This window comes from Grus americana, chromosome 6, assembly GCF_028858705.1.
Source record: "Grus americana isolate bGruAme1 chromosome 6, bGruAme1.mat, whole genome shotgun sequence".
Lineage (NCBI taxonomy): Eukaryota > Metazoa > Chordata > Aves > Gruiformes > Gruidae > Grus > Grus americana.
The window spans coordinates 31,000,755-31,020,958 of NC_072857.1; the positions used below are offsets into that span (position 1 = coordinate 31,000,755).

General features: G+C 41.4%; 1 protein-coding gene across 4 annotated transcripts in view; it reads left to right on the plus strand.

Moving 5' to 3' along the window:
- SATB2 (SATB homeobox 2) overlaps positions 1 to 20,204 on the plus strand; it is a 133,262-nt gene that overhangs the window by 18,822 nt on the left and 94,236 nt on the right. For all 4 annotated transcript variants that reach the window (XR_008577695.1, XR_008577696.1, XM_054830458.1 and 1 more), the window contains exon 3: positions 2,223 to 2,399. Coding sequence is in view for 2 of the 4 variants with exons in the window: in XM_054830458.1 (XP_054686433.1) it covers positions 2,223 to 2,399 (177 nt within the window). In the remaining 2 variants the exon portion in view is untranslated. The remainder of the gene's footprint in view (positions 1 to 2,222; positions 2,400 to 20,204) is intronic.

The following is a 20,204-nucleotide window of genomic DNA, read 5'->3' on the forward strand; positions in this document are numbered from 1 at the left end:
ACAGCATCAGTTCTAGCATTTGAGATCCTGTTTGTACTGAGACGGTAAACAAGCGTGGAGAATAGGCACAACTTCTGTGCTGAAAAGGCGGAAGGACTGTTGTGTGACAAGGAAAGCATCCAGCAGGAGGGTAAAAGACACTGTGGCATCCCTCTCATCAGTTTGCATTCATGTCCTTTTTCTGTCTTGCCAACATGTAATATACACAACCGATATCACAGCCTCAGCATTTGGCCAAGTATCTGAATCTTTTGTTAAGACATGAATAGCCCCATCAAAAGTGCTGTGACGGACTGTATGTTCGACAGGAGGGCAAGTTTTTGCTTATGGAGGTTATATTTAGTTTGAACTAGTTAAATGATTTATGGACAAATAGAATTCAGTTTTTAGCCTTTGATAGGAATAGAAATTTTGTCATTGATTTCAGAGGAACAGGATGAGCCTTGCACTGTCTTTTCAGGAAAGCATCTAGAGATTTTTTTTCACTGAGGTTTTTTTTTTTAACACTGTGTGTTAGAATTTGGCTGCTTGAACTTGCAAAATGCATCGGTTTAACCCAGAATCAAGCAGTGAAGAGGAAGCAGCATCAATGTGATGCCATAACCTACTTACACAGTGCTTCAGGATGTGTTTTAAAACAACGAACTGAAACACATCAATTGGATATTGCGGCTTGTAGCTGCTGCTGGCCTGCAGTTAGAATGTCAGATTGGGGGCCACTCCATGCCAGATAGGTCACTAAGTGAGAATTGTCTGTCTAAAATACATTTTACAGTAAATCTAGTCTCTTCAAGACAAGGAGGATTTAAATCCCTTAGCAGTTGTTACTGGTGTGAGTGACTGTATCTATTTCAGGGCAGGATGACTCCTCTGAAGGGGTATATAACTTTTGGTTTGTAGATACTGAAGCTGCTGATAGTAGAAGATCTTGAAGATATTTAACTGACCTTGTATGGAAGGAGAACTGAAACGTGGCTTTCTCCTCTTTTTCCCTTAAAGAAGGAATACAGTGATTTGTGTCTGGGCTTTCATAAATACACTCAGTTATTTTTCATAGTTGTTATCTACTGGAAATGGTTATATTTCATTCTGAAGGAGTGAGAAGTGAACTTTCTGGCAGTATTATGAGCTTTAGATAGCACATTTGGAGAACCGCTTTAGGCTGAGATTTGTCTCTGCCCCAGTATTTCCTAGTTTATCTAGGGGCTAACAAACTATACGTAACAAATAAATTTCTGTGACTGGAGGTAATGGTTTTGCCTTTGCCACCCCCTGACTGCAGCCTGGCCTGTAGCAGGCGATGGAAATGGCCGTGCAGTTCTGTAGGTTTTCTCTCTGTTCCATCTTCCCTCTGTGCAAGTGCTTCGAGTGCTGTAGGGCCGCATCCTGCAAATTGGCTTGTTTCTCTACTGTCTGTAGTATTGAATCCCTTTGAGTTCATGCCCCACAATTTATTGCCATAGATGACTTGATCCTGTAACCACAAAAGTAAATTTACAATAAAACAGAACAAAATTGAATCCAGACCACCCCGAGTTTTCCAGTGCTGTGGTTCTTCCTCATCCGTGATCTTCTTTCGAAGAGAGCTGTTGTCACTCTCTTCATACATGCAGCGGGAGAACAGCCACTGGCCTCTCTGGGTCTGCACGACCATCAGCAGCCAACACAAGATTATAGTTTTCAGCAAAATCAATGCAAGGGTGTTTTCCTTGCACAGTGAGAAGACTGACCATGGTCTGAAAATGTGCAAATAAGCCAAGAAGTGTGAATGGGACTAGCCTCTGCTGATTCCTCCATAGACTGACTGCATGGAGAAGAAGCAGCATCATTTGTGTGTCAGGTTTTCATATGGCTGAATGCAGAGAAGCTCTGACCTGAAAGAATAGGGACATTCATGGGACTGTAGAAAACTTCTGCAATGTTGAAAAGGTCTTATTAGGAAATCTTGTTTGTCCTCATGCTGACTGGGATTCTGTTCCTGAATTGTATTCTCTGGAGCTTTTAGTGTGGTTTTTAAATGAGTCAAGTGATGAGACTTCAGTATTTCCCTTGGAAAGAAAACAAAAGCTATCCCACAGGGAAGAAAGGCAGATTTCCACTTAAGATGAGCCTTCTAGGAGGTGTTTTAATTTACAGCTTTAATCAGAGATGTATGACACACTTCTTGTTCCTCTCTTATTGATGCTTTGTTGTTTTTGGTTTTTGTTTTTTTTTTCAACTAGGTTTGATGATTCCAGTCTTTTGTGTGGTGGAGCAGTCGGATGCCTCTCTTGAATACGATAATCGAGAAGAGCATGCTGAGTTCGTTCTGGTTCGCAAAGATGTGCTCTTTAGCCAGCTGGTGGAGACAGCGCTCCTGGCTCTGGGGTATTCCCACAGTTCTGCAGCTCAGGCACAAGGTATTCAATAAAGTTCTTTTCCCTCTTTTCTGCACTGGCAGAAGACAGCACCCGAGGTTGTTCAATGTCAGGAGAAAGCAAGACAATTGGTGGCAAATCTTGGAAGTGGTTATATCAGTTGTGTTGATTGCTTAATCTTAAACTAGGTGTACAACAAGCCCTACCTTGTTAGCCTGCCTAGAAAACATTAGCTGGACCTTGCTGAAGTGTGAAATAATGGTGATAGTGATCAGTCAGCATATCCATGGCACATTTGTTCTGTACCACGAGTCAGGTTGCTGCTTCGAGGAAGTCAGCACAGAAGAGCTGGACAGAACCTCTAGGTCTACAGCTAGATGGTATCTAGTATTCCTCCTTGTATCAGGGCCATTTTGAAGAGCATATTGTAGTATTTCATTTTTAAAATTATACATTGTATATAATGGTTATATATATACATGCTTTCTTTATGGCCAATAGTTGTAGTGCTAAACATGCAGGGTGATTTCTCTCTTCTCATTTACCTACTATGTTGCTGCAAAGCCCTTTGTAAAGCTCTACAGTCCCTTCCACTTAGAGATGATTCTCCAGGACCAGTGAAATCTTAAAATAAACAAAGCTCCTCTCTCTCTACCCAAAATATCAGCTTGGAAAAAAACAAACCTAACATCCTAATCTTGATGGGGACGGGCAGGAGGCGGTGGGTTGGGAAAAATCTTTCCAGAATGAACTTTGCATTTCAAGAGGCTTTTTTATACTAAACAGGTTATTTCAATGCTTATTCTTTTGGCTGAGAAGCCTGTAAGTTTCAGTTTCATCTCCATGTCATCAATAAAACCTGCGCACATTTAGAATAGTTTAATAGAAGTTTTTCCTGGGGATTTGGATTTTATCTGTTGGTTTTAGTTATTTTGGATAGCTCAGTATTTGAGTGTGCGAACAGAGGGAGCAGCAGTGGTGTTGAATCCAGGAGTTCCAGGCAGCAGTTAATAGTGCAGTGTTCCTTGTGCAAACTTCTTTCCAAGCAGGGTGATAATGATTCATTTCCTCTGTCAGCCTCTGCTCTGTGAGGAAGGCTCAGGTTCTGCGTACAGGCAGAACTCATGCACATGTGTTTATTTAGACAATGCAGTAATAAAAGCTCTTCGAGAAGGTAGTTGTTTTGTTTTTTAATAGGAAACATTTCGTGTCATTTTAGGGATGCTTTTTTTTTTTCCTGAATGTAAAAGGTCAGCATATCCCACTGTTTCCATCCTGGTGAGCCAGCTTCCTGTTTGACAGCACTATCCATCTCAGTTAACACAGTTGCTCAATGTGTTGCGAGCTAACATGTGGAACATGCTGCATTAGGTGGCCAAGATTTGATTCTTGGCACTTACAAAGGGGAGCGGGCTTTGCGAGAAACCTGCTCCAAGGAGGCATGCCATTCAGTGCAGTGATCCACGCTGGCTGAGCATCTCACTTGAGGGAACCTTGCTTTTGCAGCATCTCTCCGTTGTGAGAATAGCAAAGAGGAGAGACAGATTGACTCACGAAGGAAATTAGTCACTGTGCAGGGAGGAAACGGCCACTGTGCTTTCGAACTACAGGCTTTGACAATGAGCAGGTTCAGGTACTAATCTGTCGCTTGATGTGTTGCTCAAATAATTTGTCTAGAAAATAAAAGTTGAATCTCTAATTGTTGTAATTAGTCTAAAAGAAAATACTTCGGCATTTTTGTCTTTAAGGCAGCAATTACCTACTAGAAAATATCAGATGGTATAATACTTAGAAATGACGGAAAAACCCTGAAAGGTCTGTCAGCTTACAAATCTCTTATGTGGTCAGTTTATTTACCTTCACACTGAAGGACCAATTCTCCAAAGTCTTTTATGCATCCTGGGCAAATACTGCAGGTCATGCTGATTTTAAGATATGAAGCTGGAGTATGCAGCATGTTCTGTAGTATCTTGCTTCTGTGCTAGCTGTCTGCAAGCTGAGAGATGAGGTACAGGCAGAGACAGAGTGCTAATAGGTCTCTGAGATTGTTTAGTTTAATGAGAAAATTTATAGAATATTGGGCTATAATCTATCAACTAGGGTTGACAGAAGCATGCTGCTAAATTGTTGATAAAAGGATTTATTTGGGAACACAGTTTTCTGATATTAAAAAGGGGAAAAAAATAAAGCTTTTTGCTTTATTCATTACAGTTGTAGAAAAAGTCTGCTTCTGTTCTAGTGCTTGGGATTGATTTCATTTAGCAATATACATTGATAAACAGTCACTTAGTTTTTCTTTGTGCTTTATGATCAGCTGAATTACAGCATCTGCATGAGAAGTTCAAGATCCTCAGGTGCATTTTTCAAAATGGTAAAGCTTTGAGCAACATGCTGTGCAAAACACTGACATGAGTAGGTGTCCCTGTGTCCTCCAGGGGCAAAGTAAACGTGGGCTCGTCAAAGCTTTTGTATTGTAAAGGCTGTCTAGGCTGTAATGTAGCGTGTAATAATTGTCACTTTTGGAGTTGGGAAAGTGTTTTGTCCCCCCCCGCTTGTTTTGGATGACTCTGAGAGGAGTAGCAATGTTCACTTCATCTTGTGGGAAACATCTTGCCTTTGCCTGTTCCTTTTAGAACAGGGGCTCCAATGGCAGATAAAAGAGCTAGTTGTGGGGGAAAAGAGGAGTTGTGGCAGCAGAGAGAGTTGCTGTGCAATTTCACACCGCCTTCTCTGCGGTTCACCATGGCACTTCTACAGACCTGCTGAGGCTCGAGCAGGCGGTGTGCGACTTGCGTGTAGGGCCCTGCCTCACACTTGCCAGCTGTACGGCAGCACGGCATAGTCTGGGTGCCAGAAAGGAAACGTGGCACAGAGGAGTAGGTGGTGCGTTGCCTCCCTGAGGGGTCTGTGAGCCCACAGGGGCCCTGCCGCAGGGCTCCTGCCTGGGCAGCAGCCTCAAGCTCCAGAGCTCCCCGAGGAGGTGACGCTGCATCCGAGCATATGAGCTGTAGCCTGTGCGCTTGGCTGCTGCCTGGCCTAGAGCCTCACGTACTGGCTCGTGGTCACTTGGCTTATGATGGCTAATTTTTAGTCCTGGTCATTAGTTAAATTGAGTAGTCTTAGCATAAATAATCTTGAGACAAGTATGTCTCAGGATGTATACACGAAGGTGGCCCCGTGCGTCACTGGAAGAAGCTCTTTATTCCCACACAGTTAGGGCAGGACACGTTTATTCCACAAACAGCTGGTTGTGAATGTTTCTTGTTGATGGTGGCAAGAGCAGAGACTTTTCCAGGGAGTGCTGCCCTCGTGAAACTTCCCTTTTCTGACAGGAGCTGTGAAAAGTCTTCTGGAACAGCATGGGAATTCGTTAACAGCTTGGCACTGGGGTGTGAAAGTTGGTGGTGAGAATGGCAACAAAGGTTTAATAAACATTTATGTATTTTTCTTTCATCACTTGAGTCTACACCTGACACTAGGGAACCTGCTACATGTGCCTTCCGGAGAAGAAAAGAGTCATGCTTTAAAGCGGCACCTGTTCTATGTGTAGTTTAATAAAATTTACATGCCGTGCTGCAATTTTTTTAATTTTTTTTTTTGGTGCGTGGGGTATTCTAACTGGGCTATGCAAGAGAAGGGAACTAGTAGGGCCTACGAACAGTATATAGTGCTGAGTGCTGGGACCAAAGTAGTATGAAAGTAGCTGCAATCTGGAGTACCCTGAGTGCAGTCCTGCAGCTTTGGGACATGCTCTGTGTGGGGTGGAGGAAGAGCAGTGCTAGTTTGACACTTTTAGCAAGTTCTACTTTCTTAAAATCCATATGAAAGAGAAAATAGTGTGATTTCTTGTAGATAAATATATGTATGTTTTTTCTTTTGAGCAGTTCCTTGTTAACTGTCATGAGTATATAAACAGAACTGGTGTACATTGTGTGCAAAAGCTCACAAAGCTGAATGGGCCACCAAAATGGAGCTTGCCTTCTCCTCCCAGGTGCTTCTGCTAGGTGTGTTGGCAGGGCAGCGTGGAGTGCCTCCCCTGACTGCTGTTTGAGGGCAGCTCTAGCCAGGCACTGGTGAAGTAGTTGCTTGGGTTGGCTGCTCTGTGTGGCCACCACAGGGAACAGGGGGCGCAGAAGAGTGAAATGGTGCTGAGATGCCAAGTGGAGCAGAAGGAGGGGTGAGAAAACAGCGGAGGGAAGTTAACATAAAGCGAGAGAAACATTAGATCTTTTCCATCACTGTCACTGTAGAGATTGCCAAGTCCTGGTTCTTAAGCAATGTATTGCCATGAGCAGAGCCACTGCAAGAGGCAGTGCATTGCATTAATGCCTTGGAGGCCCCTCTTCACGCTGCCCCGTTTCTTCTAGTTCTGGGTACTGACTGAAGAGCGGGAAGCCTTATGGCTGCAGAGAGCTAGGGGTGGCTGGTCGGAGTGGAAGGCTGGAAGGAGAGGCTGGCAGTGTCAGTGGGGAACGTTTAAGACAAGAATGAAAAACAGAAAAGATTTAAGTATCTTGCTGTGCCATGTGGAGTTGCAGTAGCTGGGCACGGAGGACAGTGATGTTCTGTGGGAATTGTGACTTAGCGAGCTGAGGTCAGACAGCATTGGCCCTGTCAGCCTTGCACGACTGGCATGGGGAAGAGGAGAATTTTGTTGCTGCCAGTCAGTGCCTGGCCAGAGTAGCTGATGGGGTCATGACACCCAGAGGTATATCTCAGGACCAACTGTCCTTCTCCAGCTGCCTCGCCTGTGATGCTCTGATGTTACTTGCAGCCATGGGAAGTGGTAAGGCAGGCTTGGCTTGGCTTTGGTGCTTCTGCAGTGCACTGCGCTCTGGAGCAGTAGTGGAGCTGTCCTTGCAGTGACCTGCAGCGAGAGAGAAAGGTGGCTCTCCTGACAGGATAGCAAGGAAACCAGGGCACAGACACGAGGGCTCTCCTCTGGATCCATACTGCACATGGCTGGGGCAGGAAGGAACCCAGACTGCAAGAGCGCTCATTTCCCTCAGGGGACTAAATATGTGAGCTCAGCCCTGCTCTCTGCTGTTAATTGGAGGCCTCTTGCACGTGCGGCCTGCATTTAGGTAGTATTTCAAAGCAAAGACCAGATCTGTCTGATATGGTGACGTTTAGCGCATCAGTCCAAACCTCAGGCTGCTGTATGAGAGAATGTGGCAGCCTGAATTCTGGGCTCCTTCACTCTGGCTAGCCTTTGTGAGACCAGTATGACCATCTTTTCACTTACAGGATTACAAACGTGTACAAATACATGAGGGGTGTAAATACCAATGAGGGAGTGGATTTGCCTAAGCTCGTCCAAGAGGCTAGGGCTCTGGGACAATTGGAAGGACCTGAGCCGATGATTAGTAGGGAAAGATCCTGTGAGATATTCCCATCTGTGCTGTCTCCAGGACCACAGTAGCTTCCAATTGAATGTCAGGTAAAGGCAGAACATACCAGCTGGGGGCTGTATTGAACACTCACAAGCTGGTTTTATATTTCTGTATCAAGAAAGGTACAGTAGAAGTGTAGTGAAACCCTGCTAAGCTGTGCTTGATGTATACAGCTAAGTTTGCTGCAGCTGGGAAGACCAGCTTTTTAACACAAGTACAAGGTAGCAGTATGGGAAAAATGAGAGGAAACCTGGGTTCAGGTTTCTCTTGTGAATAATGTGCAGTAAGTTACAAGGGTGCTTTAATCTTCTGACTTCTCAGCCAAGTGCCCAGGGTCGCTTGTATGTCTGAGCATGGCACTCTGTTCATGAGATCAAAGACCTTCTAGTCAGTATTATACTGGCTTTAATGAATAGGAGAGACACTGGTGATACAAGTGGTGACTTAAATAACAAGACAATACAGCGATTAACAAACTAAACGTTGGATCATTTCCTGGCACTGTCACCATTTGCTGTTACTTTTTTCTTTTTCATTTGTGCAGATAGCGCATAGTGGTCTCACCTAACAGAGTTGTCAGTCCATGTAGACTTGCTCTATTTCTCTCAGCTCAAACTCTTTTGCAACACAGTATGATCACCTTGCTAAACCAATGTGTCTTAAAACAAAGCAAAAACCCACAAACCAAACAACAAACAACACCCCAAAGTAAACAAAAGAAACCTATCCAGCCCTCTTCCGAGCTCTTTTCAGCAGTTTGGTCTTACTCCATCTGTAATTAACAGCTTCTTACCCTTAGTAATCCCCCTTTGTGCCACTTGCTTCTACTGGGGACACTTCTTATGGGTACGCTCTTCTTTCTTCTTTCCAGTTTTGCAGGTGAAATTGTAAAAGACCCAAATCAAATAATTTAACAGTAGTATGTGTGAGGGCTATGACTCAAATGGACATCATGCAGTAAACTCTGACATGCAATTTCATGACAGCTTGTCCAGGATTGCTAAGCAGACTGGATTTCTTGCAGCAATACTCAGCCATCCAGATCAAAGTTTTCCTTGTAAAAGCTGCTCCTTCTTGAATTGTATGGTGCTTGAGTTGAATTCTTTGTCTTTCTTCCTGATGTTTGAAGAAAGTGGGCTGAGTACTTCTCAAATATTTATTTCGCTCCCTATATACAGACATTTACCAGCAAATCACTGTTTTGTCTACCCTACAAAACTTCATGACAACCGTAAGTGAAACTCAATGACAGGAACCATGAGAGAAAGTCAGAATTTAATGAGAATGCTGAAAACCTCTTTCTTCTTTGTTTTTTTGATAAGCATTTCAGCGCCTAATGGACACAGGGCTTGAAAGACACTGTTGTAAAGGGTTCAGCATCTCATGCCGTTTCAGTTAAAGCCCCAGAGTTTTCTTTAAACGTTGGCTGGAACTCTTAGAAATCTTATCAAAAAAATAAAAGAAGAGGTAGGGATTGAGGCTGCTTATGTTTGTAGGGTTTACTAAAATTAGTGTGTTTGGTTTTTTGTGGAAAATATGATATATAAAGAAACATTAGGATGTCATTTATATATATAAAAATGGGATATATTTTATGATTTGTGTTGGTTTATATACATAAATACGTATATAATAGATTATAGTTTAATCTAGAATATAAACACACATTTTATACATATACACACATACAAATATATATTACATAGAAGTATAATATATAATATATATATATAACATATATATATCTCAAAATAAAAACCCAACCTTTCAGGTTACTTGTCACCCTCATTCTCCATCTGTAGTGTTATTTTAAGTAACCTCCTTATCCCAACAACGTGAATTCTAGTGAATACTTGATTCTTTGATAAGCTTACTGTGAAAGTTCTTAACTTCTAACCAGCGGTCAGGAAGCATCTCTTTTCCCTTTTCTTCCCCGCCACTCCCCCCGTGCTGGTGTGTGTAAAAGTTGCCACATGGTGTTGGCTTTCTGATCCCAATGTATTGTTTACAGGATTCTTGTGATGGAACAAAACCTTCTACAAATAATAATCTATTTTTCTAGATGGCAAACATCTGGGTAGTATAAGTAAGTGGGTAATTTATTAGCATTTGAACAGCTTAAAGGAGGGTAACCAGAGGTAGCCCTGAACAGCTCGGTGCTTGAGGGCCACTTTCTGTCTCATTTGTGGTTTGTGCCCGAGCACAGCACCGCTCCTAAGCAGGAGAGGAGGCAGGGGCAAAAGGAGGGAGCGGAGTGGGCAGAGCAGGCTTGGGCAGTCCCGGTGAAACGCCCTTGCTCCCTTCCCTGCCTGTCTGTGAGAGTTCGCGTACCTGCCGTGGGAGGTTGAGGCCAACTGCTCTGAAATGCATCGTGTTTTGGGGACGGCTCCAGGGGCTCTTAGTGGACTTGTTGCAGTGGCATGTGTCATTTGTTTGTTCCGCAGTCATAATGGATCAAACTCAGACTGTGCTATGGGTAGAAATCATTAAACCTTTTGTTCCTCTCTCTCCCCCTTTGTTTCTGAGAAATACTGCTAAGGCCGTAACAGCAATTCGGTGCTTCTTTTTAATGAAAGCTTTAGTGCTTTCCATTCACTTTATGTTGCAGGGTGTGTGCAAAAAGATAATGCTGCAAGACAGACGTTTCTTCAAGCTTTGCACTCTTCAAGGAAAGATTTTCACATATTCTGCCAGTTTTATAAACCAATGAAGAAATGCTGGGGAAATTGAGCTATGGGCTTTTTTGTGTCACAGCAACCCTTATAGTAGTTTGGTGTAAAATTAAAATCAAGTTCAATCCGAAAGGCCTGTGTGCACTCAATTAAAAATTTAGAGCAGCATACAATAAATTCTGATTTTTCTTGGCCCCCTTCCCAACCTCTCAGCTAAGTCCACAAGCCCATGAACCACTGGTATTTTTGAAGAAAATTGGGAAATTATCTTTATTAATTTTAATTTAAAATAAAATTTTGTTGTCTTTTTCTTGCATGAATCTGATAATGAAGCAGTGTTGTATGTAAAAATGAGAATAAATTAGGTTAGACTAGGTCTTCCGCTGTCCGGAGAAGGAAAATGAGGTGCAGTTAGCAGCCTGTTAGCTGACAAGCTAAACATTCAATAGTATGAGGAGAGCAAAGCCTGGTGGTGGTTCACATGTTAGGGTAGCTTTTTCCTTTCCTTTCCTTTTTTTTTCTTTTCTTTTTTTTTCCTCCCCTTTTCTTTTTTAGACGTTCTTGTCTGCTTAGATTTTTTTTCCAGTCCCTGCTCTAGATAAGAGAAGCAGCATTTAACGCCGTGGCACGAGGGGATGCTTTTTGCTCCAGCTGCAGAGCGCCTTGCCGCATCTGCCTTCCCCACAGAGGCACAAAGCTGAGCCTACCTCCAGCCGTTTCTTTCTTTAATCTGGCAGAGGCAGGGCTCATCCCCTGGGTTGGCTTCTGCTTATTGGGAAGCACATCCCAACTTTAGGATCTCTGGTTTGCCTTGGCTGTAGGTTCCCCTGTGCAGCATTTCTAATGGATATGCCGCTGGGGAGAAAGTAGAGGTCTTTCTGCTGGCTGATCTGTCCAAAGTCCATTTATCATCAGTGCCCCCGTCTGGATCTCGCTGCACGTGCGAAGGGGAATTGGTTTGCGCACGTGGGGAGCAACGGTGCTGGCTGCAGGGTCCCTTGTAAGGCCATGGTGTAAGGCAGTACTTCTCAGTCCCTTTTAACCACATAGACAAGCTAAGCATGAAAACCAGTTTGTTTTGAAACTGCAAACCTAACACAGTAAGGGGAGAAAATGTAAAGAGGATAAACAGAAGGGGTTTCCTGGTTTAAAAAAGAAAAGAGAGAGGGCAAACACACTGACCCCTGTTCTGTGTCTGATCGTCTCTTTAGGAAAGATCCTTCTGGCATTGACAGCAAAGGGTCAGTTTGGACGGTTTCTCACCACCTTGTGTGAGTGTTGTAGAAGGGACCCGGCTTTAATCCTCCTGGCCCTTATTGGAATATAAATGAACCTGTCAGTCAGCAACTGTATTTGATGTTTACTTCTTTTCATAGTGGTTGAATTTTACAAGGGCAATCTGCCCTCCTGCATTGTTTGTCATTGGGGTCTGCAGGAGATTAAATGGCTGCATTTACAGAACGGAAAAGGATGAGCAGAAGACAATGCTATTAGTGAGCGCCTTTTGCCTAGTGTCCTGCTCATTGGAAACGTACTCGGAGAGTACCGATGAAGGTTCAAATTCAAGGTGTGGCTGAGAGAAGCAGGTGTGTATGTCCCCCTCCTGTCCACCCAGCTGCTTGGTTATTCAGGGTGGCTGTCTCTTCTTCTCCATACTGCTACAGGGCTTGTGGAGAATTGCTCATACTCTGTCTTCCTTTCAGCCAGTGAATACCTTTGATTTATCCAGAGAACTTAAAAAAAAATATGTTTATACAGGTGTGATTAAACAAAAGGCATTGCATCAAGTTGAATGAGATGAGGCTGGAGTATTTTTCACTGTGTATTTATGGGCAATTTTACTTTCAACTTTATTCTGACAGAAAAACAATTCTAGGATGAAGTAGCTGTCAATTAAACAATAAAGCTATAGTAATCCTGGGATCCGGGGTCTGTATTTTATTCTGTTTTCACTCCCCAGTTTTGTGTGTGCAGCATCTTCGACTTCACCTGGTTGTTTCCACAGCTACCAATAAAGAGTTAAATTCAAAAAGCAAGCTAGGAGGAGAATGCGTGTGCCAGTCAGGATTCTTAGCTAAATTGCTTTCATACTTTGTTTTTATAATATATTTGCTGCTTAGCCACATTTTGGCCTTTTTCCTTTTTCTAACAAAAATCATTATGTGGGATAGCTAGTAGATAGTTCCTGCTTTCACAGTGACAACTCCATGTTAAAAATGTCCCTTGGCATAGGGATCGTTAACTGATGGCAATTTGTCTGCCTTTCTGAGTAGGTTTTTTTTCCGGTACCAGCTATAGAATCTATGAAATAGTCCGTGGGGGGAAAAAGTGTTTATCTTGTGTTGAAACTGAGGATGGACCAAATGCTTGAGCAAAAGAATGTATCAAGTAATGAGCTATAGATAATACTAAATCTTTTCACGAAGGAGATGTTTAGGCAGAATTGTGCGGCAGTCAGCATGAGAAAATTGGCATTTTGTGAAATGCTACCATAGAACATGTTTCAAACGTCACTATTTGTGTATGCATTTATATAGATAGCATCAATTACATATTTTTAAATGTTGATGATGGGTCTAAAAACTACATACATTACGAACATAAAAGTTTCTTTTTCTGTGGCTTGAGTGTGGAGAACAAGTCTTTTTTTTCTCAATCTGAAAGCTGTATTTGTTTGCTTAAAAGAATGAAGAATGGTATTTCGTTGGTAATATTCAGAAAGATTTATTAATATTTTATTGTGGAGCTTTTAAATAGAGGGCTACACCATACAATTTTTTTCCTGATATCTCTGCTAAAAGAGCATAGCAATGCCATGCATTTGCATTTTCTGATCACTAAAAATCCCCCCTGCCATAAATGTGTATGTGAAATTGAGAACCTAATTAAAAGATTAACAGCATGTACAGTACTTTACCCAAAAGGCATGTGTTAATTTGTTAAAACACTAAAGATTTTTATGCTGTCTTTTTTGACGCTATCAAAATATTTTCAGTGGAACTGGTTGAACCTGGTCTCTTTATTATAAATTCTTCTGCAGAGTAAGACAACTTCATTTCATATCTAATTGCATAAGGAATTATAAATTATCTTTTCTAAGAGACCTATGACACTAAAATGCAGAATGAACAAATAAAACTGATTTGTTCTAGTACAAATGAAGATATATGGCAGTATTTTTATTACAGACACCATTTGTTTGGGTTGAGTGTCTGAATATTTTACAATAAGATACAAAGTGCACTCTGTCGAGCAGTCGTTCTAGCAATGCATCTTAAGGTGTTTTACAACTAATTGCCATGAAACGAAGAAACCCAAATCAACAAAACCCAGCCCCACCCATAAAATAAAACCCTATGCAGAATGAGATAAATCTGTTCCAAAGGAAATATGTTTTATGTGCATTCATAGAAGCAGCGGAATCTGCCTCTTGGATCAAACACGGAATTTTTCTTTTGTTCCCAGAGGAAAGACCTGTTGATCTCAAAAGTGTGCTTTAGCTCAAAGGTGACTTGTTGTATGTGAAATGGTAGTTTCCAGCCACAGTCTAGAGCACACAGGCGAAGGATTACGAGTCTGGTTTCTAGTGGGGAAGCACTGTTGATGTATAGGGCAGTGTACAGAAGGTGGGTATTTCTCTGAAGTAAAGGGCAATGTAGGTCCTGCCGTGGCCCCGTTAGTGCCACGTAACCCAAGGGGATGCCGGGTGCTGCCGAGTTAGGATTTCCTTCCCTCCTGGGGACTTCTGGAGGAATCTTGAACAAATCCCCCTTTCTGCCCCTAAAGCACAGCCAGTAGGTATTCTCCTTTGGAAACAACTGGGTATTTACCAGTACGAAGTGCTGTATTACTTGAAGAATTGAACATTACCCCTGTGGCAGAAATTAGTAGAAACTGGCAATTATTAAAGATTTGTCTTTTGTAACTACTCTCCATAGAATTTTATTCTGTCATTGAAAGATTAAAATGGTTTATAGTAAATTTGCCATTTTGTACTGAACTGTGTCAGTGTTGGTGCCAAGGCTGTTTGAATGTTACTGAACGTCTATTTAACCGGATTAGATTAAACCCTATTACATTATTTTGTGCAAGTATAGTGTTCATAAAGGAACAAATTAATATTCTACTGACCTTTTGAGGGTTGAATTAATACATTTGTCTCAAGGATTAGTTTGGTATTGTATAACACAGACATTCTTTTATTTCTTTATCCGGAAGTATTTTTATTATGAAGTTTACTGATACAAAGCTGCTTCTGTTAAGCTGATTGTTATTCCCAGATACTAAAAGACCAGTGCCAAATTGTCTAAATCCCAACGTATGTATGCATTTATGAATTTTTCTAGAAGGGGGCAAAAAGGGTAGTATGGCACTTCATAAAGGCAAGTAGGAAAGAAATGTAATAATTTTTAGCTAGAGAGCTTCCATGATCTTGTTTGACTGATATGAGACGAAAACTGCAGCATTTATGGTGAAATGTGGATTACACTTTTAAAAAACATTTTTGCCTAATAATCCAAAGTGATTTCAATAACAAGGTTAAGGAATATTTTTATTACCATAAAACCATGAGAGTTTTTCCCTTACTTTTCTGTAGCTCTGTAGTAGATTTTCATTTTGCAAGGACTTTTTGTGCTTTATAATTTTGAGTGTGTTTCTGTATAAGAAAGTGGGGAGGGAGAAAGCAAAAAAGAAGAGACAGCCAAGACAGCAAGTATTTTTACACTGTTTGTAGTAGCAGTGTCATGTGTCTGTGAGGGACAGCAGTGGGATTTTTGGTAGTGTAGTAAGCACCTGCACCATCTCACAGAGGTACAGCAACTCCCACGTCCCACTCCTCTCCTTCCCCTTCTTGTTGAAGTGAGGCTGGGATGGAGTTGCAAGTACAGCTGTAGTACTGCCATGGCACTGTTGGTGCTCCGTGGTTGCAATGTGGATTTTCTGGAAGGAGGGGCTGTTACAGAACAAAATTGCCATCAAACGTTTTCAAGGCTTCTCCTGAATCCTTCTCTTTTTTATCTGTGTCTCTCGTGCATGAACTCTGGTTTTGCATGTAAATGTGAGGGAGATGGAGAAATCTTAGCTGCAGATGGAAAAAAACTCCAGTGTCTTGGTATTTTAAAAAATCCAGAATTAGAAGGAGATAAATTTATGTAGCCTTTGCACCATAATAATGTGGAAAGACCTGACACAAAGCCATAAGGCTTTTTTCACAGATTCAGTTGTCTGGAAATTGTGCAATGCTGTTTAAATGGAATGACTTTTAACAGATCGCAATAAATTTAAAAAAAATAATCATGTTTTCACCAAGGATTACATGATGGCAGTGCTAACTCACATGCAATTAATAGACACCGTGTACTTTGTTTTCCTTTGAGTGTTTAGCATGTTGTCTAGATTGTATCTGGCCATGTATCCAGGAACTGGGTATGGATGCAAGCTGGTGTTAATTGGACTGTATTTAGGACTATTAAAACCATCCTATGTGCTGTATGGCAAGATGTGTATCTAAATTTGCATTTGCAGCAATGTAGCTGTAGCATGCATATCCTATGGTAGATACGCAGCCCCTGGTCCACATATTTTTAGATACAAAATGTAATTGGTTTATGACAAAATAACTTCATATATCGACATGGCATTATCTTTTACAAAACTTGCATTTATTTTCCCAGAGCAGTTGTGAGGTGCAGTTTGTAGCTTAACAGGAAGAAAGATGGAATATGTTCTAATTTTGACATGGATCATTGACTCATTGAGTCAAGTCTTGTGTTGTAGCAACTTCTTCCCAGGGGAAGGCTGGTCCTGGTTTCCCCTGATCTCATACACCTACTGAATGTCTTTTTACATCCAGCTAGTTGTGTGATATAGTATTTAAGAGGAAGAAGATGCTGTCTGATACAAGGAGCGATGAGTTTAAATCTGGAAGCAAAAAAAAAAATCCCTTATTTCCATGCTTGCTGGATTCAGTCTTTTATATAACATGCTTTATAGAAAAAGGGCTACGTTTGTAGAGAAGGAGGTGCCAGAACACTAATAGAAGTATAACAACTCATCTGATGGGTGGGACAGATTTCTGCATGCTATTTGGAAACAAAATTAACCCTGTGTGGGAGTATAATACCTAGTATTGTTAATTCTTGAAATTTTCTGTCCCATACTTTTGGGGGTCTTGATGAGGGGAGCTTTGGCTTCTCTTTAAAATTTAATTTGTAGAGATAAAAAAAAATCTTGGAGGATTCCATCAGAACTTTGTGAGCACGATCCCACCTTTGGCATGAGAACATGGAAGAGAAAAGAATCCAAGCATTTCAATTTGCTGGGAACAAAAAGAAGCTGGCTGGTAACTTTGGGACACAGTATTGCTCTCTGAAGCACAGTACTTTGCGGGTGTGCAGGCATGTGACAGTGTGATCGTACGTGGGTCTGCGTTGGGTTCAAACATGCCTGGGGCGCTTTCGTTATTTCTGAGCCTTTGGACCTGAGTGCCAGTTGGGGGATCTGTGGAGATGGTGAAACGAGAGAACTAGATATTAGAATTCAGTAGCAGATTTAAATTAAGCAGAAACCTCAGTATATTATAAACTTGTAAGGCTATATATACACTATGGCATGTGGCTGGACCATAGTCATGCTCAGCAAACCACTGAATATTATAGGACAGTTCATATGTTTTCTAATTCTTCCCAGAAAAAAGAGGATTTCAGTACTGAGTAATATCTTATTATCCTATTCCTATTATCGGCAGCACAGCAATTTGAACATGCAAAAATAGCAGATTAGATATTTCCCTGAAACTACACGTACTGTTTTGCATCTTACTGATGTTCTGGCAGAACAGCATAGGGATTGACAGAAACTGTGGCTGAAAGTGACTTAAGAGAGCTAACAGTTTAGCGAAGGTTATGAAAAAGCATTGCTTTCCATTAGACGTCCTGTGGAGAGAGAGATGGGAAAGGATGAGAGATGCCAAAGCGGGAACTACACACTACGAACATGGCCTTTTGAGCCAGGAGGCATCTAGGCTGACCATTTCATTTGGGACTTTGCTTCCTTAGTAGGAAGAGTTAAGAACAGAAGTAAAAAAGCTGGTAGTAGTAGACATAATGCTCTGACCTCTTAAAACTTAAGTGTAAGGTGCATATCTCAGAGTCACATATTTCTTGCAATGGTGGAAACTTAAATGCAGTGTTCTGTTACTAGTGTAGTAAGGTCAAAAATGGAACTAGAAAAGTTTGGCTCTGTGTGAAGGCTAAGTGAAATACAAAAGTTAAGTGGGCATCCAGTTGTGTGATGTAGAGTCCAAAATCAGCACACACAATGCTGTTAATGTTCATAATTGTTGGTGCTGTAGCTTCAACAAGGGATTCTTTACAAGAAAATTAAGCCATGTTTTAAGTTACAGCAGTGTAAATAAAGTCAAATGCTTCTGAAGTCAGTGCAGTTTTTGATTTCCACTGGTGCAATTGAGGGCAGAGGTTGAAACGTGATTTTTATTTCCAGACTACATCTCAAACTTGTTTTATGTGAAGAAGGAAATAATCTGTTGAGAGGCAGATTGGGAGCATAGGTACCACAGCTTCAGATATGTTTATCTGTAGGATCAGTGACCACTGTTGATTGTTAGCAAAGAGCTTGTTTGGGGTGTTCCATCCATGTAATTTTTCAGCTGTGCCCTAATGTGCAAAAACAAATTCAATACAGCTATTCTGGAGTGAGTTATTTAGCTACAGGAGGGATAGGCCAAAGCCATTTTACTACAGAACATTCTTCCTTATATGAAACCCATCCATTTGCAGGACAATTTTTGTTTAAAGATCTTCAGAGTAATTTATTTTTTATAATAGATTGTAGAAGCTTGGGTTTAGGTTCTTGCTTGCTTCTGTGTATACCTGAGATACAGTGACTTAGACTGGGACAACAAAATAGAAATTGCTTGTAGGAATCCTCCTACCTCTGCAGTATCATTGAGAAAGAAGACCTGTGTCCTTGGAGGACAGAAGCATGGGAGCTCTGAGGTTGAAAGTGGGGAGGCATGTTTGTTTTAATATATGTAAGATATGACCTTGTTTCGAGTACTGAAGACTGGAGGAAGGAGAAAGCTTCAGAGAGTAAGGAGACACGTGAAGCCTGAGGTTAGGAGCCTTACAGTAGGCAGTAGGCTATGGTGTTGCTCTAGTTGTGTGTATGTGTGTGCCTGTGTGTGTGTGTTTGACTGAAGGTGGGGATAGCAAATACCCACCTTTTTGGCAAGGACTGAGAAGCTGGTCTTCAGCTTGAGTAATACATATGTGTATGTAGGAAGGCTTTAAAAGAAGGGGAAAATACTTGTTAATTTGGACTATTTGTGGTTGAAATACCATAAACACTTGGATGTAATAAGAGAAATACAGTAACTTCTTGTTTTCAGAGAACTTGCTAGAAATATTATTTGAAATTAAGATTCATATTTTGCAGAGGAGCTTGCTTTGTGAGGTTTTCATGTAAAAGCAGGGTTCCCTGTCTAACCGCATCCATAAATCAAGATGGTGCCTTCTTTTCTTTTTGGAACTTAAGGTAAAGAGTTTTGGTTTTAAAGCATAAGGTGGTTAGTACTTGTCCGTAAACTTTTAAATAGTGCACAAATGCACAAGATTTTTCTTTGATTAACTTTTTTTGTTCCCACTTATTAACAAGGTGGTTATGCTGGAACATTCATTAGAAGTTTTAGAAATCATGGGAGATTTATGATGTCATATGATGTCATTACAGCAATACGCTGCATTGTAAAACTTCAGAGCAACCACTGCTGTACCACCAGGGTGAATAATGGAGCATTCATTCACTCCTACCAAATCCCAACATCAAATATTCCACAGGCTCTCTTAAAACAGAAATTATGCCTATAGGAACATGTAGTGAGAAGTTTCGCTTGGGAGGGTGTAATCAGAATACCTCAAAAGGAGTGGTAGATATTTCAATTCCCAGAAGTTGTGGTGTTAAGACTGCACAAAAGCTAGAGACTCTCTGAGGTAAAAGCTCTTCAGATGGAAGTGGCTGAAAAAATCTTGGCTAGCTCATGGGGAGCTTGTGAGAACAAGTACTAGAGGCCAAATTCTGCTCTGTTACACCATCCTACATTTGGACTAGCGCCAGAGACGAGTGCTTTCTCCTCTGTGACTAGACTGGAGGGAGTACAACTCTGAGGGGTCTGAGCAACCAGTGACTCTACTCTAAACCACACATAAAATAAGTTTAGCAATCTTGGACTGTTGAACAATGATTCATTTTATAATATGACCGCAAAATGTAGCTGAGTTGGTAATGATTGCTTCAAACAGCTCAAGAAACTGAATGAGCAAGGAGGAGTCAGGATTACCCTTAGCCCTACTAAGTGTCCTTGTTGGGCCGGAGGTCAAGGCTTCCCGGTATAGCTTTTGCCCGGGGCTGCACAGGCAGGTAGGGGAGAGCTCTGCCTGCAATAGAGGCAGACAAAGGTCTCCTTCTTTAGTGGTAAACGTGCTTTAACAGCCGGCACTGTATACTGACACTTAAAATGAAAGGAAATGTTAAGTCGTCTGCATGTTCCTTGTTCAGGATGTTAACAGCTGTATGGCAAATACATCTATAGGATAGGAGAGAGAGGAAGATACAACCAAACTTTCACAGCCATCCTTTCATATCTGTAATTACATCCAGACTTAGCAGCAGTGTCATTTCATTTTGCAGAGGAGTGTGGCAGCCCTTGAAGTGAGATTTCTTGGTGTTCAATCCCACATGGTAGAAAAAGTCCGTTGTGCTCT